This window comes from Bison bison, unplaced genomic scaffold, assembly GCF_000754665.1.
Source record: "Bison bison bison isolate TAMUID 2011002044 unplaced genomic scaffold, Bison_UMD1.0 scf7180017864384, whole genome shotgun sequence".
NCBI lineage: Eukaryota > Metazoa > Chordata > Mammalia > Artiodactyla > Bovidae > Bison > Bison bison.
The window spans coordinates 11490050-11514488 of NW_011494956.1; the positions used below are offsets into that span (position 1 = coordinate 11490050).

Sequence of the window (24439 nt, forward strand, 5' to 3'; positions counted from 1 at the left end):
CCCAATCTCCCGATTCACCCACCGCCCATGTCCACATGTTCATTCTCTACATCTACATCTCTATTCCTGCCCCACAACTAGGTTCATCTGTACTACACGACCCAGTAATCTCACTACTGAGCATATCCCCTGAGAAAACCATAATTCAAAAAGACACACGCAGCCCAGTGTTCACTGCAGCACTATTTACAATAGGCAAGATGAGGAAGCAACCTAGATGTCCATCAACAGATGAATGGATGAAGAAACTGTGGTACATGTATACAACGGGATATTACTCAGCCATAAAGGGAACAATATTGGGTCGTTTGTAGTTTCACAGATGGACCTAGCACCTGTTATACAGAGTGAGGTAAGTCAGACTGAGTATTTTAATTTCTAAGAGCTTTGTCCTGTTCTCTGATTGTTCCTTTATAAAATATCCCATTCTTGTTTCACAGATGGGATATCACCCCTTGTTTTCTGAAAATACTATTTGAAGATTTTTGAAGTTACCTTTTGCTTTCTGCCTTGCTTTTATGTCCTCCAAGTTCCTTTCCTCCTGACAGCTGTTTTGGTCTCTGTCTTTCATGATCAGCACCTTTCTAAAACTGGTCTTTCCCTGGGCTGTCCACTCCCATCTGCAGATCAGGCCCTAAGTGTCATCGGGAAGCTATGGGTGTGTGGGCGAAGCTGGTGGTCCTTATGATATATGTCCAGCCCCCATGTCCAAGACCCCAGAATGTGTCCAGAGAGGTGGCTCCAATCTGGTATTCTGGGAGCCCTCCTGTCTTAAGAACAGTAATTCTTCCTCCACTCACCTATGCCCAGGAGTCAGGGGTCTCTCTGGTCCAACCTCGGCAGAAAGCAGAAATCTGGTTTTTTGCCAGGATGGGAGAATAAGGTAATCAGTTGGATCCAAGGGCTCCTTAGACAAACCCCCAGCCAGTCCTCCTGTGTTCAGACCCTCTGGCACCCTCACTGGGAGGTTGTTGGTTCCTCTGGGCTTGTGCCATGCATGGCAGTCTGTACCTTACTGTCTCCCCTGCCTGCAGACTCTGCCAGCTCTGGTACCCTTGTTCATCAGTTCACCAGCTTCCAAAATTGTGTTGACCTTTCCTATTGCTGTTTATTTCCCTGTTCTCTTTCCTTGTGATTTCATACTTCTTTTATTCCTTTACTGCCATTTTGTTGAGTTTCAGAGTGGGTGGAGATAAGCAAGGAATTCTTTCTGCCATGTTAAACGCATAGCCACCTGTTACTATGATAACCCCAAGGTAAGGAAAGGATAGCTTCGTACTAAGTGATGTGCTGGCCATGTTACCCAGAATAAAATGATAGGTTCACATACTTAAGGAACCCTCAACTTCATGCATAGGAAATACAAAGACAAACAGATAATTATCATAGAAGTGCTGTAATAGAGGTGTGTCTGGGCCACAGTGAGGTCACTGGAAAAGTACCTCCATCTAACAGGAGGGAGTGCATGCTTGCATGCGTGCTAAGTTGCTTCAGTTGTATCTGACTCTTTGCGATCCTATGGACTGTAGCCCACCAGGCTCTTCCATCCAAGGGATTTTCCAGGCAAGAATACTGAGGTGGGTTGCCATGCTCTCCTCCAGATATCTTCCTAACCCAGGGATTGAACCCATGGTTCTTATGACTCCTGCATTGGCAGGCAGGATCTTTCCCACTAGCACCACCTGGGAAACCCAGCAAGAGGGAGAGAGGGGATCACATAAGAGACAACACAGGGATTGTAGGGTTGTGGGGAAGGATAAACACTTAAATTCATAACCATTTAGCGGGCAAGGCAGAGTTTTAGCTCAAATTGTTATTTTTATTGACTCTCCTCTCCTGGGAACTATAACAAAGCATTGATTTCTCAGTATATAACCTCCCCTGTCAAAATGAGCTAAGCCATCCCAGGTGACACCTGAGTATGTAAGATGCTCAGCAGAGCTGCCTGGAGGAGCCCCTGGCCTCCCACCCCTTGAAAAACAGAGATTAAGGTGAAGATTAAATGGATGTAAATTTCCCAAGAGAGTTGACACCCAATAGGAGTTAGTTCTCCTAGCCCCTATTTCTTTTAAAGAGGAAAAGAGAAAGAACTAATACCCTCCATGTGTAATGTGAGACTAATGTGCAGAATTACAACTTCCTTTCCTTTCTGTAACACTCAACTTGTTCTAAACCACCATTTCCATGAATGATTAAAAAAAAAAAATTGCCACTTTAAGGTAACTATCTTCTGATTTTAAACTTATTTTTTTATAGGTCAGTTTGCAATCAAGTTTCTATTTTCCTGCCTACTTTCCCAAGAGTGAGTTAAGCATTTGAGATGGCTTATCATCCTGGCATCTGAATGCCCTTCAGCTGAGGGATCTGCCCTTGCCCTTGGGCATCAGCCTCTGTCCTCTCTGCCTCCACTTTTGAAGCCTCCTTGGCTTCTCTTGGCTCAGGCACTGCTGCTTCTATCTGGGCCCAAGCTGGGCTCTCCGTGGTACTGCCAATGCCGTGGCCCCTGACTTTAGGCTGCACACCTGTACCCTGTACCCCCACCTATTATTGCTCCTGACCTTTACTTCTCAGCACCCCACCCCCCTAGTACTCCTCTTGAGGAATCGGAGATATTCCTGGACCTTTGCCATGTCCTGCTAAAGCTGATGGGGAACTCAGAAGGCAGGGGAGAGAGTGTTTTCTGACACCATCTCTGCCTGCACTCACCACACTGCCATTTCCACTCTATTGATGCCGTTCTGTGTTGGCACAGGACAATGGGACGCGGTCTCCTCCTAGAACTCCAGGTGGGAAGCAAAATGTGTGTCTGTCTCTTCTGCAATTTCCAAACCCAGCTGGACCCCTTCACTATGCCCTCCCCCACCTAACACACACCAGACTTTGTCTCTGAAGGGTGGTAGAAGGGTGTAATTTTTTGTGTGGGATATTTTAAACTTTTTTTCTATTGGAGTAGGGCTGATTCACAATATCGTGATAGTTTCAGGTGCACAGCAAAGTGACTCAGCCAGACATACACATGCACACCCTCCCATCCAGGCTGCCACATAACACTGAGCAGAGTTCCCTGTGCTGTACACTAGGTCCTTGGGTTGTGCAGTAGGTACCTTCAACTAAGAAGACATAACAGTCCTAAATGTGTGCACACCAAAACCTGAGTCTCAAAATACATGAAGCAAAAACTAGTAAGAGCTGAGAAGCAAAATAAGCAAATTCACCATTATACTTGGGACTTCAATACTCCACTTGCAGAAACTGACAGAACTGCTAGACAGAAAATCAGCAAGGTTATAAGAGAACTGAACTAACACCATCAACCAACAGGATCTAATTCATGTGCATGTAACTGTCCATCAATAAAAGCAGAATACGCTTTTTTCAAAGACTCATGGAACATGCACTAAAACAGGCCATATTCTAAGCTATAAAACAAACTTCAACAACTTTTAAATAAATGAAATCATTTGGATTACAGTCTATGACCATAATGGAATCAAACTGAAATCAATAAAACAACAGGAAAATATTAAAACATTTGGATATTAAGCATACTGCTAAATAGTCCATGGGTCAAAGAGAAAATCTCAAAAGAAATTTTTTAAAACGTAGAACTGAGTGAAAATGAAAATACATCATATTCTAATATGGCCAATCCCTAGATTGTACATCTAAAAATGGTTAAAATGGTCAATTTTATGTATATTTTACCACCACAAAAAAAATGCAACCCCCACAACAATAAACCTTGTTCTTTATCACAAAAAATTAGTAAAATATGGCAAATAACATAGCAGCTAAAGCAGTACAAGAAGGAAATTTATAACACTAAATGGTTATTTTAGGGAAAAAAATCAAGAAATAGAAGGCATACATATAGAAAAGAAGAAATAAAACTTTCCTTGTTTGCAAATGACATGGTTGTCTATGTAGACAATGCCAAGAAATCTAATTTTTTTTTAATTTCATAGAATAAGTGAGATAAAGATAAACAGGGTTCACCTGGTGGTCTGGTGGTTAAGAATCTGCATGCCAGTGCAGGGCACATAGATTCCATCCCTGGTCCAGGAAGATCCCACATGCCACAGGGCAGCTAAGCCTGTGCGCTACACCTTCTGAGCCTGTACTCTAGATCTTGTGAGCTGAGCCACAACTACTGAAGCCTCCACACCCTAAAGCCAGTGCTCTGCAACAAGAGAAGTCACAGCAATGAGAAGCCCGTGCACCACAATGAAAAGTAGCCCCACTTACTGCAACCAGAGAAAGCCCATGCATAGATAGCAATGAAGAGTTGGTGAACCACAATGAAGACCCAGCACAGCCAAAAACAAATCTTTTTTAAAAATCACCAAGTCAATCACATTTATGTATATTAATAACAAACATGTAAAAACCAAAATTAAAAACACAATTCCATTTACAGTTGATCTAAAGAAAATGAAATGCTTAGCTATAACTCAACAAACTATTCAAAATTATAAAATACTGATGGAAGAAATCAAAGAAGACCAAGACAAATGGAGATGTTTACATGGCTGTAGATTGGAAGACTCAAAAAAATAAGTAAACAATTCAATGAATGATTTGGAATCAGACTAGAGAGAGAGAAATACAAACTTAGTGAATTGGAATATAGATCAGATGAAATTATCAAGAATGGAGTGAAGAGATAAAGAGATTTGTTTCTAATTCCAAGAAAGAGGGTAAGAGACATGGGAGCTATATATTACACAATCAGCTAGAAGAAGCGGGCAGAGCACAGGGGACAGAGGCATTTTCTGAGGAGATAATAACTAAGCATTTTCCAGGTCTGATAAAAAAGATACCAATGCCCAGATTTAAGGGATCTGTTTATCCCAAAGCAGGGTAAACAGAAACCCCCTGTGTAGTCAAAGGAAATATTAAAAGCAACCAGAAAAATACAGGTTACCTTCACAGAAATGGCAGTTAGATTAAAGATGGTTTCATAACAGCATCAGTTAAAAGTCAAAAAACAGCAGAACCTTCACTTCAAAGGACTGAATAGAAATGATAGCCAAACCAATGAGTTCATACACAGTGCAAGAATATTTTGGGGGTGAGAGTAGTATCTTGAAAATGTCTTTTCAGGCAGGAAGTCACTAACTTAAGAAAATTCTACAGGATATATTCTGTCAGAAGGAGAGTGATTTCCAGAAAGCAGGTCTCGTATGCAAAGAGAAATGGAGTGCAAAGAAAATGTCAAATACATGGGTAAATGTAAATGAGCATTGGTTGCATAAAACAGAATAATAAGTTCTAATAGCTAAGGGGAAACAATAGGTTTAATATATGTACAACACTAGCATGGACAGAGCTCTCCAGTCCTCATGTGATTCAGGAAGAGGGGAAAGGTCTTTATTTACTTTGGATGTAAGACTACATTTAATTCCAATCCAGGAGAAAAAAAAAAAGAAGCCCAAACACAAGCAGGACAAGAGGGGAAAAAAAAAAAACAAACATAACATAAATTATGTTACAAGAAGGAAAATATATGATGGTAGCTTTAAACTTAAGTCTGTTAGCATTCACATTGAATGTAAATTAACTTATTCCAAGAAAGAGTCAATAACTGTTGAGCTTGACCAAAAAAAAATTATTTTTAATTCAGCTACAGGCTATTTACAAAAGACTTGCCTAAAACAAAAGTACAGAAAGGTTGAACATAAAAAGGTAAAAAAAATATATGATATGCATATACTAATCAAAATAAAACTGTTGGGGACTTTCCTTGTGGTCAAGTGGTTGAGACTCTGTGCTTCCAATGCAGGGTGTGCAAGTTCAATCCCTGGTTGGAAAACTAGGATCCCATATGCTCTACAGTGTGATCAAATAATAATAATTTTAAAATAAGTTACACTATTGAGGCTAGGGTCTATATTACTATCAGGCATACAAACTTTAAGTAAAAAGGATTACTATAGAGAGAGACTTGACTCATAGATATGTTAGATATCACAAATATGCTGCTGCTGCTGCTGCTAAGTCACTTCAGTCGTGTCCAACTCTGTGCAACCCCATAGACGGCAGCCCACCAGGCTCCCCCATCCCTGGGATTCTCCAGGCAAGAACACTGAAGTGGGTTGCCATTTCCTTCTCCAATGCATAAAAGTGAAAAGTGAAAGCGAAGTCGCTCTGTTGTGTCCGACTTTTAGCAACCCCATGGACTGCAGCCTACCAGGCTCTTCCGTCCATGGGATTTTCCAAGCAAGAGTACTGGACTGGGGTGCCATAGGCACCTAAATAACATAGCCTTAAAATATATGAAGCACACGTTAAAAGAACTAAAAAGAAAAAATGGAAAAATTCACAGTCATAGTGGGAGATTTTAACATGCCTCTCTTAGTAACTAATACAACAGACAAAATAAGAACATAGATTTAAAAAAAGCAATTGGCAGTATTGAGTAGTTGGACAGAAGATCACACAGCAGTCATAGAATACACATTTTTTAGGTACTCATGGAACATTGACTAAAACTGATCATTCCCTAGGACATAAAGCAAGTATCAACACATTTCAAAGGATTGAAATCAATAGAGTATGTTCTTCACAGCTGCAACTAAGCCAGAAATCAGTAACAAAAAGGTTACCAAAAATCTCAATATGTTTGTTTGGGTAATTACAAAAAATACTTGTAAATAATTCATGGATCAGAAAAGGTATAAAAATAGAAAGTATTCTGAACTAAATGATCATGAAAACTTTACATGCAAGTAAAAAGTAAAAGCAAGTAAAGTCATGTTTCAAGTATACAAGTAAAATCATGCTTATAGGGAAGTTTTATAGCCAGAACTATATAGGCATTCCTAACTGTATTAGGAAAATAAGACAAATGGCAAATTAGTTAGTTGCACATCTATCACCATTAGAAAAAGAGCAGCAAACTAGCACCAAGAATGTAGGAGAATAAGATTAATAAAAATAAGAACAGAAATTGATGAAATGGAAAATAGCATTCAGCAGAGAAGTTCAATATAGCCAAAGGTTGGCCCTTTGAAAAGACTAATAAGATTACAAGCCTCTGGCAAGATTGAGCAAGGAAAAAGAATGGAAACACAACCAACATTAGGAATGAAAAGAACATCCCTGCAGATGGTATCGACACTAAACAGATAAGAGAATATTGGGAACAACTTTATGCCAGTACATTTCAAAATTTAGATAAAATGGACAGAATCCTAGAAAGATGAAAGTTGCCAAAAATTATAATGAAGAAATTAAAATCTGAATTATTTTACAACCATTACAGAAATTAAATCAGTAGTCAAAAAAAAATCACACAATTTAAGCTCCAGCCTCATAAGACTTCACCAGTGGCTTCTACCAAACACTTATGGGGAAAATGTTATTCCAAACCCAAACAGTCTTTTTTAGAGCATAGAAAAAGGGAACTTCTAACAGCTTTTATAAGGCTAGCATAACCTTGATATCAAAACCTGATTAGGACATTAAGAGAAAAGAAAATTATAGACTTCTCTTGCTTCCTAAAAAAATATTACCAGAGTAAATCCATCAGCACATTACAAAGATAATATATCTTGACCTAACTGTTTATCTCAGGAATGCAATGTTAAAGATTAGAAAGTTAATCAATGCAATGCACTGTATTAACTGACTAAAGGAGAAAAACCACATAGTCATTCCAAGAGTTGCAAAGAATTCATTTATGACAAAAGCTCTTAAACTATGAATAGCTGAGAATATCTTTTTTATTTTATTATGGTAACAATGACTTATAACATTATGCAAGTTTCATGTGTACAACATTATATTTTTACTTCTGTATACCCTCACCAGACTTCCCAGGTCACACTAGTGGTAAAGAACCTGCCTGCCAATGCAGGAGACATAAGAGATGCAGATTTGATCCCTGAATTGGGAAGATCCCCGGAGGAGGGAATGGCAACCCACTCCAGTATTGTTGCCTAGAGCATCCCATGGCCAGAGGAGCCTGATGGGCCACTGTCCATAGAGTCACAAAGAGTTGGACAGGACGGAGGCAACTTAGCACACATGCATGCATACCATCACCACTGAAGATTTAGTTCCCAGCTGTCACCATACCATTGATCTCCTCTATCCATTTCACCCTCCCTCCACCCCTCCCACTCTGGTGATCACTACTCTATTCTCTGTTTGTGTTTCTTTTTGTTGGGTTTGTTCATTTGTTTTGTTTTGGTTTTTTTTAGTTTATTTTTTATATTCCACATATGAGTGAAACCATACAGTATTCGTCTTTCTTCTGACTTATTTCATTTAGCATATTACCCTCAAGGTCCATCCGTGTTGTAACAAATGGCAAGATTTCATCTTTTCATGACTGAGTAGTATTCCATTGTATGTATGTATGTATTTGTATATGTGTATATATATGGGCTTCCCTACCATAACTTCTTTATCTGATTAGGAACCTAGGTTGCTGCATATCTTGGCTGTTGTAAACAATGCTGCAGTGAACATAGCAGTGTGTATATCTTTTGAATTAGTATTTTTTGTATTCTTTGGATAAATATCCAGAAGTAGAATAGCTGGATTATATGGTAGTTCTATTCTTAATTTTTTTGAGGGATCTCCATACTGTCTTCTCCACCAAGAGTGCAAGAGGTTTTCCTTTTCTCCAGATCCTCACTCACACTGATTTCTTGTCTTTTTGACAATAGCTGTTCTGACAGGCGTGAGGTGATATCTCATTGTGGTTTTGATTTGCATTTCCCTGATGTTTAGTTATGTTGAGCTTCTTTTCATGTGTCTAATGGTCTTCTGTATGTCTTCTTTAGAAAAATGTCCACTTACCTCCTCTGCTCATTTTTAAGTTGGGATTTTGTTGTTATTGTTGTTTAATTGTATGTGTTCTTTATGTATTTTGGACATTAAACATCTCTTTTAAAATAGCATATTTGTCACGACAGACCATGCTAGGCTAAAGAAACAAATGCCACAAGTTGAGGAGCTTAATGCACTAAATAAGGTTTATCTCTCATCAGCTAAATCCCATGTAGATTCAGAAGATCTACATGGATAGTTTCCTCCCAAGCTCAGGAAGGAATCCCTGTGTCTCAGGGATCCTGGTAGGTCCCATAGACTTTGCTGTCTTAATAGTAGCTTTCAGATCCACTATGAAGAGCTGGAGGGTCATGCAAGGGTTTTTATGGCCAAGTCTACTTGGTGCATACATCAATTCTACCCACATCCCATGACTCAGTCTCTTCAGTTAAGTCCAATTCTGTCACCCTATGGACTATAGCCCACCAGGCTTTTCTGTCCATGGGATTCTCCAGGCAAGAATACTTAAGTGGGTTGCCATGCCCTCCTCTAGGGGATCTTCCCTACCTAGGGATCAAACCCACATCTCCTGCATCTCCTGCACTGCAGGCAGATTCTTTACCAGCTGAGCCATCAGGGACTATAACTCAGCCAAATCACAAAAAAACCCAACCTAATTTCAAGAGAAACGGAAATATTAGCTTCCTATAAGCTCTGAAAGAGGAAAAATAAAAATGGGTCCTGATGAACACATAGCATGTTCTCTGCCACACGTGAGAAAGGATATCCACAGAAAACTTATAGCAAACATCATATGTAATAACAGAGCTTGGAAGTTTTTCCTCTTGTAGTGGGCATAATACAGGATTCCTGCTAATACCATCTCTGTTCAGCATAATACCAGAGGTCTTAAACCATGCAACAAGAAAAATAAAGTGTAAAAGAATTGAAAATGAAACGGTAAAATTGTTGGTATTTTGGACATAGAAGATTAAGACTCTGAAGGTAAACTATTAGAATTAATGAGAGAGTTTAGCAAGCTTACCAGATACACATTCAAGATACCTAAGTCAGTTATATTTCTGCACATCAACAAGGAGAAAAAAAAAAGTATTTTTAGAAGTATCATTTATAATGGCATCAAAAAATATCAAGAATCTAGAAATAAATCTTACAAAAGACGTGTTAAGTGCTGTACAAGAAAAATTGTAAGACTTTGTTTAGAAATATTTAGGAAGACCTAAACAAATGGAAATGGAAACCCATTCCAGTACTCTTGCCTAGAAAATCGCATGGACGGAGGAGCCTGGTGCAGGCTACTGTCCATGCGGTTGCAAAGAGTTGGACACGACTGAGGGATTTCACTTCACTTCAAATGGAAAGAAATACCATGCTCATGTAATGGAAGGCTCAATATTATAAAACGGTCAATTCTCCCTAAATTGAATTATAGATTTAATCCAATTCCTATCAAATTTCAGCAGGTTTGGGGGGCTGTTTCATCTTTGTGGAACTTAACAAATGCTTTCTAAAATGTATGTGGAAAGTACAGAGTCAAGACTTGCTGAAACACTCGAAGAAGAACAAGTTAGGAAGATTTACTTAATCACATTAAGAAGTGTACTAAAGCTCCATTAAATAAGGCAGTGTGACGTTGTCTAGGGACAGTAAATAGTAAATAGAACCACAGAACATAGCAGAGCGGAGAAAGCAGCTGGTACACAGATGGACGCTAGGAATCCCACGTGGTGACACTGCACAGCAGGGGGGCGGAGGCTCTTTTTGGTAAATGATGCTGGAGTAATTGACTATCCAAATGGAAAATACTTTTAATAGGACGCCCGTCATGTGCAAAGACACCAGTGTGAAAAACAAAACTATAACACTTTATGAGATAATACAGGAAAATACCTTTATAACACAAAATGCACTAGCCATAAAGGAAAAAACCTAACAACCCAGCTACATAAAAATTCAGGACATTTGATTCCACAAAAAGAACAATAAGACAAGTGAGAGAAGTTATTTAGGACATGTACAACCAACCAACAAAGGGCCAATATTTGAAATAGATGAAGAACTTTACAAATCAATGATAAAAAGGCAGAAACCTGAAATAAAGGCAAAAGATTTAAACAGGCACTTCACAAAGAATTAAGCTTGAATGCTTAATAATATATATGAATAAATGCTCAGGCTCATTGGTAAGCAGAAAAAGGAACATTAAAATCACGATGAGCCATAACTATACATCCATCAGATGGGAAAATCCTGACAATAACCCTGTATGGTTATTTGCTCGATGGTGTGGAGCAAATGAAATGCTCATACACTGCTGATTGGAGAGTAAATATCTATAACCGTTTTAGAAGATTGTTTGGCATTATCTAGTAAAGCTGCAAATACATCTACCCAATGGTTTAGCAGTTTCACTCTTAGGAAGGGTACATATCCTAAGAAATATATGCTTGTGCACACAGGGAGACTTGTGCAAGCATTTTCAGACCAGCATTGTCGGTAATTGTCTAAAGCCAGAATCAAATGAAATCTATCAACAATAAGACAGATCAATTATTTGGTATATAATCATGCAATAGAATATTATGTAGCAATAAAACTGGTTGGACTACATGAATTTTATTAACAAAACAAAAATGGCTTATGGAAAGAACAATTCAGTATGATTCCATTTTTTTAAAGTTTCAAAAGCAGGCAAAAATCTTTGTTTTTTCAGGCTGCATAAATACATGGTAAAGTTATAAAGGAAAGCAAGAGAATTATGAAAAAGTGAGAATTGTTGATCTTTGTTCAGTCGCTCAGTTGTGTCAGACTCTGTGACCCCATGGACTGCAGCATTTTCCCTGTCCTTCACCATCTCCGAGTTTGCTCAAACTCATGTCCATTGAGTCAATGATGCCATCCTACCATCTCATCCTCTGTCGTCCCCTTCTCCTCTTGCCCTCAATCTTTCCCAGCATCAGGGCCTTTTCCAATGAGTCAGCTCTTCGCATCAGGTGCTTGTGTGCACAGGGAGAAAAGTGCGAATAGTGATTAGTTTTCATCAGAGTGTGGGGGTGGTGATAAGGAACTTCTGTATCTTAACCTGGGCGAGGATTAGAAGAGGATGTACTTTATAACTCTTTGTAAAACTGTATTTTTTCATGCTCTTTTATGTGCATGTTTATATCTTATAATACAATTTTTAATATAGCATGTACTAAGTTAAAATATTAACTCCCCTCATAGATATTATATTTCATCCTTCCCACGAGGTGCTGCCAAGCACCTATTATCCCATTTTACAGAAGGGAAAACTGGAGCTCAATTGACTCAGCATTTTATTCTTTCAAATATCTTGGTAACTTGCCTAAGGCATCCTAGTGAGTGATGGAACTGGAGCTCCCACCTGAGTCCCACTCAGAGGCTCTCTGAGCCCCATTCATGCTCTTTCCACAATGGTTCCCTATAGCTTCTACAGTTCACTGCAGCTCTAAATCTATACCGCCCTGTTCTGTAGCTAAGCCATGCAGCATTGTTCATAGACGGCCCACGTCATCGTCAAAGTAGGTCTTCCCTCCCTTAGCAGCACAGTCCTCCAAAGCCAGTGGTGGCCCTGTGCAGTCAGTTTGCATCCCCTCACCCACCTGCTCTGGGGGACATGTCATTCCTTTCTCTTTGATCCACAGAATCTCCTATTTGAGCTAAGAAGCCATGTGTAGCTATTGTCCCACGCGTGATTAGAGGAGGCGCACACAGGGGAGCCATTGTATTCCGCTAACGTGTTCTGACCCTAACTGTCCACAGTGCCACCCAGGAGCCTTGGCCTGAGCCCAACCCTCCCAGCCCCCTCTCAGCTACTCCAGGGCATAGAAGACTCTGGAGAAGAGGCACATGATGCCTAAGGCAGCACCTTGACCTGACCCAAGGGAGCTGACCTGCCCAGCAGAGAATGCCAGTGTTTGTTCCCACTCAGGATGAGGCCCCGAGATTTTTAGTGCCTGCCTGGATTCCAGTGGCCAGGTGGCAAGCCCCCGTGCCAGCAACACCCCTGCTCTCCCCTGCCTAGGCAGGTACCAGGTGATTGGGGGCATCATCTCTCCTGTCAATGACAACTACCGGAAGAAAGGCCTTGTGGCTGCCCGGCACCGTGTGGCCATGGCCCGGCTGGCCCTGCAGACGTCCGACTGGATCCGGGTGGACTCCTGGGAGAGCGAGCAGGCGCAGTGGATGGAGACAATCAAGGTGCTGAGGTAACAGTGGGCATGCGCACGTGGGATGGGCAGGGGCCCCGATCATGTCCGCAGAGCCCGCAGGGTGGGAGGCACGGATGGAGGGTTGAGTGGGGCTTCAGCCAGATCCTCGCACCCAAGTCCTGCAAGTGTTTATCCGTAGAGCGAGAGAGACCGACAGGTTCACCTTCTCAGAGAGACCCTGAGTAAACAAATCACAAACCACTACCCTTCAGGGTACTCTTTGTGGAAAAGCCCAGTCTCGATTCAGAAGGCTGAAGCATCCAGGGTCCAGGGCTACCACTCAGTAGCTGTCTGACATTAGACACATGATGACTTCTCCAGGACACATTTCTCACATGCAAAATGGGCACAGTATAACCTAACAAGGATCACAAAAATGTAAATCATTTTTCTGACCCAGAACCACATAATCATACACAGTAAGTGAGACCTTTTATTATTGTCATCATCCACTAGGTTGAAAACTGCATCTATATAATGGGCCATCTTTCTAATTGTACAAATTCTGGGTTCTCTAAATCTGGACTTGAAAAAGAACTATGAATCTAGAGATAGTTGCACAGGAATTTTTTTTCTTTTAGAATTGCTATTAGTGTTCAGCATTAAGTAATGGAGCTGTTTAAAAGCCCCAGCAAGCCCTGTATATGAGGACAGTCAGTCTCTGACTTGTGTCGGGGAAACCTTCCTGGGAGTTTGCTAGGGAAGCAGGAGACCTCACCTGTCCTGCCTGTCAGAGGGGACTGAGAGGCGGGTCTGCCTGTCACTGCCGACAGCCAGCTCGGCTGGAAGGGACTGCAGACTGTGGGCTGTCTTTTATTCATAAGGAAGCACTAGACTCGTCAGAGACTAGACACAAGGGGCCAGGTTGAAAAATTGGCAGGCCTGCCCATAATTTGGTTTTTACTTTTTACTCTTGAAAGTCACTTGGGAGAAAAAATGTTTACCTTTAGCAAAAAAAAAAGGTAAATATTTAGTTTCCATATCCTGTTCTTATTACTTACCCTTTACAGGGGAAAGAACCAGCTAGAAGTATTCAGTTGTAGTGCTTCTTCAATATCTGTTGCCAAATTGAAGGAGAGCAAATATGAAATAATTGTTAGATATATGCTCTTTTTTTAACATAAGGAATAAATTTACACCTAGATCATCCTTTTAGAATAAACAATGTAGTCAGCTCTCCTTTATCTAGGCTAATAGAGGGGAGTAGAAACAAATCAGATAATCCCACAAATCATTTAGCTTTAGTATGCAGTTAGAAACAAAGAGACGCGGTCCTCCTCCACCCTGTGGGAGGCGCTGTGGCCTCGGGCCCAGATCTTGGAGCCAAATTCACTAGTGAAGTGACTTGAGGTAAGTGAGACGGGCTCTCTCTTCAACTAATAAGATAGGGATGACATCATCCACTTCACTGGGATACTGTGTACATTAAATGAGGTGGTGCAGGAAAGCACCTGGCTTATGTGCTGTGCTTAGTCGCTCAGTCCTCTCTGACACTTTGAGACCCTATGGACCGTAGCCCACCAGGCTCCTCTGTCCATGGGGATTTGCTAAGCAAGAATACTGGAGTGGGTTGCCATGCCCTTCTCCAGAGGATCGTCCCAACCCAGGGATCGAACCCAGGTCTGCTGCCTTGCAGGCGGACTCATTACCAGCCTAGCTACCAGGAAAGTGCCCACCTGGTTTATAATAGGGGCTTAATAACATTAGGGCCTTCCCTGATAGCTCAGTTAGTAAAGAATCTGCCTGCAATTCCACCTCAGTTGGTAAAGAATACCTTCCCCGCGTCCCTAATTGGCCCATAGTTTATTCTCATAACAGATAAGCCATTCACGGGTAAATAGGATTTGACCACAGTACCACATATTAATATCCTGCTACAAAATGCAGGCCTAAGATTTACAGGATGCATTCTTTTTCTCCTTTTACTGTATCCTTTAGACAGATGCTTCTCAGCCCTGGCTGCACACCAAATCACCAAGAGAGCTTTCAAAAGCACAGAAGCCTGAGTCTTACCCCAGAGACTGGGATGTCATTGGTCTGGGACGGGGCGTCAGGATTGTTAAGAGCTCCCTAGTGGTTCTAATGTGTGGCCAGGGTTGAGGCCCACAGTCTCAGTCACCAAGTGTGTGAATCATGTTTTATGATTAATACCAGGATCGATCCAAACCAGTGGTCTCAATCCTGGCTGTAGGACTCACCTGGGAAGCTTTTTTTTAATGTTCAACCTCTCCTACCCAAGCTTATGATTTTTCTAGGGTAATAGGCAAGGTCTAGGCATGGATATTTTAAAGGTTCCCAAATGATTTATTTTGTGCAGCCAAGGTTGAGAATCCGCTGATAAAGGCAGCAGTGTTTTATCAGCCAGTTAAGAGTCTTTTCAGTATTTGGAGTGGCCTTCATTAGAAATTTCGTTTAATTACTAATGTTTTCCTAAAATTATCAAAAACATTTTTTAAGATTGAAAATCTGGTTAAAATTGTAAAGTGAGGTGATTCTAGAAACATGGTAGAATGCTCTAGAATGCTCCCACCCTTTTGCTCCATTTAGTATCCTCTTGGTAGCTCAATGGTAAAGAATCTGCCTGCAGTGCATCAGACCCGGGTTCTATTCATCAGTTGGGAAGATCCCCTGGAGAAGGAAATGGCTACCCACTCCAGTATTCTTGCCTGGTAAGTCCCATGGACAGAGGAGCCTGGTGGGCTACAGTCCATGGGGTTGCAAGAGTCAGACAGGACTGAGCAACTAACACTTGGTGGAGTCAACAATGAATCTACATCATGGCGACAGTGACATACATCACTATGAAGTCAATTCACTGTAGGGTTTATCGAGTGTTCTCTTTCTCCTTATCAAGTTGCTTATTTTTATTCTAAATTTTTAAAATCTGGGTCAGCTTCCATGCTTCTAGAGCACTTGATAGCTTATTTCACTCGCCCTTTCCCCATGCTGGGCAGGCCTTGGTCATGATGCCATTCGATGTGGTCCAGCAGCAGCAGCTCATGTGCCCCTTGGCAAATATGAGCCTGTGTTGTCCTCATCCTACAGATGAGGAAACTGAGGCTCAGAGAGGCTAAGTTAAATAAGTTGCACAACAGATAAGCAAGTGGTGGAACCCCAGTCTGTTGGACTCTGAAGCTATACATATGGCCATCTTCAAAACCAGTGATCTACAGAGGGGAACACCACGTGGCTGACTCTGTTTCTTCTGCAGTAACCCTCTGACCAGGCTTAGCTGGAGACCAGGGGATGTTGAGGACACAAAGAATATGCTGCCAGGGTCAGTCATCAGGCCCAAGGCCGGGGACACCAGGGTACCACTCAGGCAAGCAACAAAAGGAAGCAATGACCCCCTACCCCACCCCACAAAGGCAGAGTAGAGGTCTGTGAGGAAGATGCATTTGGCACTGAAAGTAGCCTTTTGCACACCAGAGTTCCAGCTACTATTCAAAGCAGGGTCAACTTGAACCAGGGGCTTCAAGGTCAGTAAAAATAAAATGATAATACCAGCTTTTACTGATCACCTACTATGTGTGCCAAACATAATAACTAGGCAGCTCAGCAACTCTGAGAAGTAGATGAGTTTGGCCCCATTTCACAGATGAGGAAACAGGTTCTGAAAGAGTCAACAACATATTCAGAGTCCTACAATGAGAAAGTAAAGATGGCACCCGAACCTGTTTCCATCTGTTGTGAAATTCCAGACTAATCTGGGAGTGAAGCCTCAAGAGGTGATGCTTTCTAAAACTGAAGCAGTAAGACAATAATGGCGGGACTTTCCTGATGGTCCCGTGGCTGACACTCCGTGCTTCCAGTGCGAGGGGTGCTGATTCACTCCCTGGTTGGGGAACTAAGATCCTACATGCCATGTGCCATGGCCAAGAAAATATTTTAAAAATAAAAACTGCACATTTATATGTTTAAAAAAGACAATAATGGAAGCACAGACGAGTCCAGCAAGGCCCTAAGAAGACTCAGGTGAGTCTCTGAGACCATCAGGAAGGACTTTAGACCTGAACTAAATGTATTTATTTATCCCCCTTCCATCTTTCCTGAATTCAGCTGACTTTAGGTAAGCAGTTTCCTAGGTACCAAGAATATAAGGATAAATTAAATGAGTTTCCTGTTCACAATCTGGTGGGGAAGAAAGACTGAGAGTAAGGCTGTTAATAACAGCTCATGTTGATTGGGCACTTTTCTGTGGATGGGCCGTGCTCAGCTCTTTAATTCAGCCTCATTATAGCTCTCTGAGGTGGGTACTGTCATTGTCCCCCATTCTACAGATGAGGAAAGGGAGGCAGATTGCTTAAGACACCCAAGAAGATTCCAGCGCTACTATTTGGAACCAGTATACCACCCCAGGCAGTTTCATTCTAGAACTTAACTTCTACACTGCACCTTCTCCTAACAATCCGCATCAGCCTCTTCCCTAGCCAGGGAGAAGCTCTTGCTCCTTAATGGTCTTGTGATACTCAGTGTAGACAAGGTCGCCATTAACTTTCCTGACCAAATAACAGAGGTCAGTGAGGCTCTGAGAGTGTTCATGACTCATCCAGCAGCGTACAAGCAGGAGAGCCTACACTTGAACCCAGCCACTCGTACTGAAAATACCTGCTTCTCCCATCAGGCACTTTTCCCCAAACACAGCTCCAGTCAATGGATAATACAGTAGGCGGAAGACGGAAGATCAGATTTATACAAGACTTAGTGCTTACCCGTGTTTGATTAAAAAGAAGGCACAGGTATCTCTTGACTTTCAGAAGACAGATTGCTAAAAGAGCCAGGCCTACCAAATGGGTGTAAGTCTAATCACATCCAAACTGCTAACATATAACGAGATTTGCGATTTGCTCTGCGCTCTACACCCCTCCGTGGACTTTGCACATCTACTCCTTGCATCTTCATAACCACACTTGGGAGGCAGGCACTGTCATCGTTCCTCGTTTTGCAGGTACTGAGACATGAAACACCCACGCAGGGTCCTACTGCTGGCTGATGGGAGAGACTGGATTCAACCCCGGCAGTCAAGCTCCAAACCAGGCTCTGAGCCATGACCCAGTCAGGTTCTAAAGTACTAGCTTATGATCCGAGCAAGCCTCTGTTTTGAGAGGCAGCTATGGGCCACGCACTGCGCCAGCGCTTGAAAGTGTTAGCCGCTCACTCGTATTCGACTTTTTGTGAACCCATGGACTGTAGCCCGCCAGGCTCCTCTGTCCAGAGAATTTTCCAGGGGATCTCCCCAACTCAGGGATCAAATTCAGGGCTCCTGCACTGCAAGTGGACTCTTCACCTGCTGAGCCATCAGGGAAACCCGGTGCCAGCCCTTACTGTGTGGTAACGTACTTACATTCACAGAAGTCTGAAAAGTAGCTACATTATTCCAGCTTTTTACAACTGAAAATTTGTACTCGGAACTCAGGTCTGATTCTAATAGCCCAGGTCCTTAATCCCTATTCAACTTTTATAAAAAGTGAGCTACGGAAAGAAAATACTTAAAAGAGTAGAAATCTGCTTGTTTCCTCCTTTCAGCTGGGGCTCATAGAAGGCAGTCTTGGATGGGGTGGTCTGTGAGCACCCAGATGCATCACCTGGCATAAGGCCCAGCACACAGTAGGCCCTCAGTACATATTTGTGGAATGAGCTACCTTAAATGGACAAAGGCAGAATGAGACTTAAAAACCAGAGACCCACCCTGGGTGGTGGGGGGACTATAGGCCACACGGATGCACCCTGAGCCCATATGCTTACCCCACAGGCATCATCACAGCGAACTGCTCAGATCTCTGCCCCGGATGGAAGACCCAGACCAAGGCAGTGCCAGCTCCCCCGCTTCCGCAGGTAGGTGCTAACCCTCTGCTCTGTCGGGGGTGCGGAGCATGGGAGAGGGGGTGAGATGTCAGGGCTTCAGGTGAGAACCCATGTGAGCCACAGCCCCTGGGCACAGGTAAGAGTATTTGAAGCCTGCTTGGGGTGACACTTTCCGTGTTGAAAAGTCAGGTTAAACAATCTGCCACCATCCCTTGTAAATCGTTGTTTACTAAAGTGGGATTTCCTGCCCCAAAGGAGTTTACCTACCTTATGACTTGCGCTTGTGACCTGGATTACAGCCAGGACAAAGCTGGGATCAACTTCTGGGTGCTGCTGAGCTAGTTTGAAAGCCTTAGCCTTTTTGAATACAAAATGTGCCGTTATATCGCTTAATCTACCACTGTATAGCATTGTTACTCAAGTGTTTTACTCGGAAAAGGAAACCTAGTTTTAAGGGATTTAACGTCTGTTTGGATCTTCCTTTTAATCTGTAACCCTGGGTTTCTACCCTGTGGTCAGCTCCTGGTGTTTGATGGAACCTTGTCAGCTGTGATTTCAGAGCACCTCCCATGGCAGCCCTGGTGCCAGGGGTTAAATGCACAGCCCCCTCAGGCACATAAATCAGAGCACAGTGATGGGGGACAGGGTGGGCCAGGAGCAAGGGATCACTGGTCCCACCCGGCCAGCATTCCAACAGGCTCTTCCGTGGGGTTGCCTCCAGCAGCTCTCCCAACTTTAGCTGGTGGGACACTATTTCCCTATGAGGAGACCTCCAGATTGTCATGGTTAAACACGCTTACAATGCCGTCTTAGAATTTTACAGGACTTTTCAGAGCCTTAACTATGTTCCTGTATATGGGACTAATGAGGAAGGGATGTAGATTGAAGCCATTCTTAGCACTTTTTAATCATGGGGCTCTTTTTAATGCATATTAGTATTCCTCAGAACTGGTGCTCCCCAGAACACAGACTGGGAACCGCTCTCCTAAAAGGACTTGAAAGGTGGGGTGAGAAGAGATAAACTAGGAGTCTGGTATTGACATATACACCCTGCTATATATAAAATAGGTAACAACAGGGGCCTACTGTATAGCACAGGGAACAATAACCTATAACGAAAAAGAATCTGAAAAAAATATATATTAAAAATAAATTAATTAAGAGGCCTTGAAAATGCCCTCAAGTTTCCCACTGCAGTCCTCGGATGCCGATCAAAGCATCACTCACAGCAGAATCACCTGGGCGGCTTATTAAAAACACTGAAGCCCAGGCCACATCCCAGACCTCCTGTGGGGAAGAGGCCTGGAACTCAATGGTTAACAGGCACACTGGGGATCTGCTTTACCTCCAGTCTGGGGAACTGTGCTGTTGAGTGGGAACCCAAGAAAGAAGGAGCTACAGAGTTTCCTATATAATCAGCTTCTCCAGTATTGATTACATTCCTCTGGCCTCCCTGTCCGCTTCTCCTCCGGAGCCAGCAGGGGCTCCTCCTCACCTGACCCCAGCCCTGAGCACAGCACACAGTGCTCATTCTCAGCCCTCTGTCTTCTTTCTGAATCACCTCTGGCTCAGCAGTCACTCCTGATAGAGTTCTCGAGACGCTGGGTGAGAACAGAGGTGGCCTGCCCAGCACCTGCCCTGATCTGGAGATCATCTATGGATGGCAGTGAGTCCAGGTGTGGATAGGGGAGCAGTCTGGAGGAGGCAACGCTGCATCACCACTTGCAGGACCTGTAGGTTATCTGGGGTGGGGGACACCTGGGGGCAGAGGAGCAGCTGAGTAAGGCACGCAGGGCAGGAAGTGCTGGCCACCCCATGCCATTCAGGATGCTGGAACCTGTGGTGAGAGAAGGGAGTAGCTGCCAGTGAGGCAGGAGGGATTCCACACTGAAGCTCCCAGCTTCTCACCGCTCTGCAGATGCTTCCAGAAGCCCTGTCTCTTTGCCTGGCCTGCCTCTTCTCCCACCTCCTTTTGTGGCTCTGCTGTTGAAAAGCTGTCTGTCCTGTAACGCCCTTCTCTAAGAAGGAACCCTCCCTAAGAAACCAGTTCCCCTTCCACCACTTCAAGTCACCCCACTTTCTTTTTGGATGTGCTTGTCCAGGGGCTACTAGCCTGCTCTGCTTGGCCCTATGACATTGGGGGTTTGTCCCTTATTCCCTTTCTGTCCGTTCAAACCCTAAATCCTACTCTTGTTCTCTTCCAAAGTAACTGTTAAAAAAGGAAGTTTGAAAAAAAAAAGAAAGTTTACATTGAATGAAAAGTGGGCTTTTCAATTTACCAAAATATATCCAGGGCTTTAAAAATGTGTGTGCCCTTTGCTTGATAAATTCCCCTTCTAGGAATCTGCCTGAGGAGGTAATTAGAAATTGGGACAAAGACTTATGAGAAAGAGGTTTATCACAGCAATTTTTATAATGGCAGAACATAAAGCAACCTCAGTGTTAAAATGTTAGGGAATGTATAAGTAAATTTACTGTATATAATATAGGATGAAGAACCCACACAAAAGGTTTTCATGATATGGCGAAACACTTAGGAGGTAAGTGGGAAAAAAATCAGGATACAAGACTGGATAATCTCAAGTATATAAACATATGTAAATGTACTTTCACATCTATTTGCATGTTTAAATAGAAAAGACTAAGAAATACACCAAAATATTGACAAATTTTTGTAGAAAGCAGAATTATTGTTGTTATTTTCTATTTTAAATACTTATATTTTCCACACGGTCCACAGTCAACACAGATTTCATGTTTGTCATCAGAAAAAAAAATAGAGCAATTAAAAAAGAAAGGTGGAGTTTTTCTTGCGTAAGTTTGGCTTCTGATGAGGTACCTTACATGCTACCGGTGACCTGTTGCCAAAGGACCATGCTGTGTGCCGTGCACTCTGCCATGTGCTGTTTTACTCTGCAGCTGAGCTCAGCATCTTCTGGCTGCCAGGGCCCTGCTTTGCCCATCACCGCTGTGATTTGTGGTCCTCCTTGGACTCACCCAGAGGCGTGTGGATTGCCTTGTCCTGGGCCACGTGGGTGTCACACTTTGGGACACTTTCAGTCCTTTAATTGGAGAAGGCAATGGCACCCCACTCCAGTACTCCTGCCTGGAAAATCCCATGGACGGAGGAGCCTGGTAGGCTGCAGTCCATGGGATCGCTAAGAGTTGGACACGACTGAGCGACTTCACTTTCACTTTTCACTTTCATGCATTGGAGAAGGAAATGGCAACCCACTCCAGTGTTCTTGCCTGGAGAATCACAGGGACGGGTGGGCTGCCATCTCTGGGGTCGCACAGAATCGGACACGACTGAAGCGACTTAGCAGCAGTCCTTTAATAGCCCAGTTCTGTCGCTCGTGAGATGGTCCCTGCCTTGGCTGCTGGGGCCGAGCACAGCTCAGAGGATTCTCTTTCCATACAGCCAGAGCAGACGCTTCCTCTGTTTGCATTTCACACTGTCTGTTCCAAGGTGGCCTTGGTACTTGTATGATTAGTTGGGGCGTTCCCCTCATATACCAGTGGGCTTCCCTGGTGGTTCAGTGGTAAAGAATCAACCTGCCAATGCAGGAGATGCTTCAGTTCCAGGGTCAGGAAGATCCCCTAGGGTAGGAAGTGACAACTCAGTCCAGTGTTTTTGCCTGGAAAATTTCATGGACAGAGGAGCTTGGTGGGCTACAGTCCATGGGGTTGCAAAGAGTCGGACACAACTGAGCACGCACACACACTTCAGATCCCAATACCTGGCTTCGTCGTAGGTATCCTGTCTAGACCCAGAAGTCCTACACTCCAGACACCACCCTCCATGCCTGTGTTCATTTGCTGCACTAGGCAGGAAGTTTCCATTACATTCTCACCATCACTCAACTTCCATAACTCCCAAAGGAGGCTTTATTATCCCTACTATAGCTGAGGAAACAGGCCCATCAGCTGTAACTACCCCAAGGTCCTCACAGACCTGAGATTGGAACCCAGGGCTGACTGGCCTCAGGGTTGGTGCTCTTTAATGTCAGAGTGTGGGCAACTCTGACATTCAAACAGACAGGTCCTGGTGGCATTTCTCTTGCTTTCTGTGTGAATCTGCTTCATCTGCTCTCCAGAGCCTGTGGTTATTCAAAGACAGGGCACACTGCCCCAAAACGCCCATGGACATCTATTTATGTCACTGAGTCACTGTTAAGACAAATCAAATTGGCAGCTTTTATTCAAAACCTCAGACTTACAGACTGGACTCCCAGAGTAACTGGGTCTGCAGATCTCGTACCAGTGATATGAATGGGTCTGAAAGGAAATGTAACTGCCTTTAAGGGGCCTGATGACAGGAGTGCCCAGAGTTGGGGTCTAAGGTGTGTGTGGCTGGCAGGAGGGACCCATCGCACCAGTCCCATGGCATGCTTTTTGGCATGGGGGAGGGGGCAGGTGTGGGTACTTGTTCCCTCTGGGCAAGGGCTCAGAGTGAATTGTATTCCATACTGTCATTGTTAATAAATTCAAACAGTATTTAATATTGAAGCAGGTATGTGGAGATCATCCCCACAGAAACCCACAGGAGAAGAAACCCTGACCTGTGGGAACAGGAAGGTGTCCCCAGACCCCAGGAGGCCCTGGAATTCAATGCACATCTCTTAACCTCCCCCATAGGAAGAGCACAAAACAACAATTCAATTGCTTGAAAGATCAAACACTGGTCTCTTTCAATATTACAGTGGTCAGATAAATAAGAAAGTAGAGTAAAATCTTACAGGTATAGAATAGCTTGAACCCACATACATGTTGTAAGCAATGAAAGTGAAAGTGAAAGTGAAGTCACTCAGTCATGTCCGACTCTTTGCAACCCCATGGACTGTAGCCCACCAGGCTCCTCCATCCATGGGATTCTCCAGGCAAGAATACAGGAGTGGGTTGCCATTTCCTTCTCCAGGGGATCTTCCCGACCCAGGGATCAAACCCAGGTCTCCCGCATTGTGGGCAAACGCTTTAACCTCTGAGCCACCAGGGAAGCCCCATGGGACCTATGTAAGCAATGGGACCAGCCCAAATGAGTGAAAAGTCTAAGTTACTGAATAATTTTTAAATGCACTTAGGACACTCTCCATGAGTGCTTGGTGAATGTGCCAGTGAGTGGATTGGTGGAGAAGTAGGTGTATGGATGGATGGATGAATGGATGGATGGTAGTTAACACATGCCACACTTTTTCTGTTCTCTGTTCTAAGTGTTCTATAAGTTCATTCAATTCTAAAGTGATCCTATGAGATAAATAGCGTTAATATCCTCATTTTAAACTTGAGGTCATATAGCTGTCAGATGGCTGAGTCAGGATCTGAATATAAACAGTCTGGCTCTAGAGTCCTAGTTCTTAACCTGGAGAATTCATGAATACATGTCTTAATAAATGTTTGAATATCATTTTATTATACCAGTAGTACACTGCTAAAGTTTTTGAAGTATGTTTCTATAATTACATATGATGCCTTAAAATGAGTAATCAAGTCCAGTGCCATCGTTTCATGGACAGGGAAACTGAGGCCCAGGGAAGGATCTCAGCTCCAGCCCCGCAGCAGCCAGTACCCAACCGAGGCGGGATCTCTGACCTCTTTATGACATG

The 24439-nt window shown here is 43.1% G+C and overlaps 1 protein-coding gene across 1 annotated transcript in view; it reads left to right on the forward strand.

Moving 5' to 3' along the window:
- The window catches only part of NMNAT3 (nicotinamide nucleotide adenylyltransferase 3), a 122163-nt gene that overhangs the window by 94830 nt on the left and 2894 nt on the right, over positions 1-24439 (forward strand). The window contains exons 3-4 of the mRNA XM_010858205.1: positions 12845-13028; positions 18784-18866. Coding sequence (XP_010856507.1) covers positions 12845-13028; positions 18784-18866 — 267 coding nt within the window. The remainder of the gene's footprint in view (positions 1-12844; positions 13029-18783; positions 18867-24439) is intronic.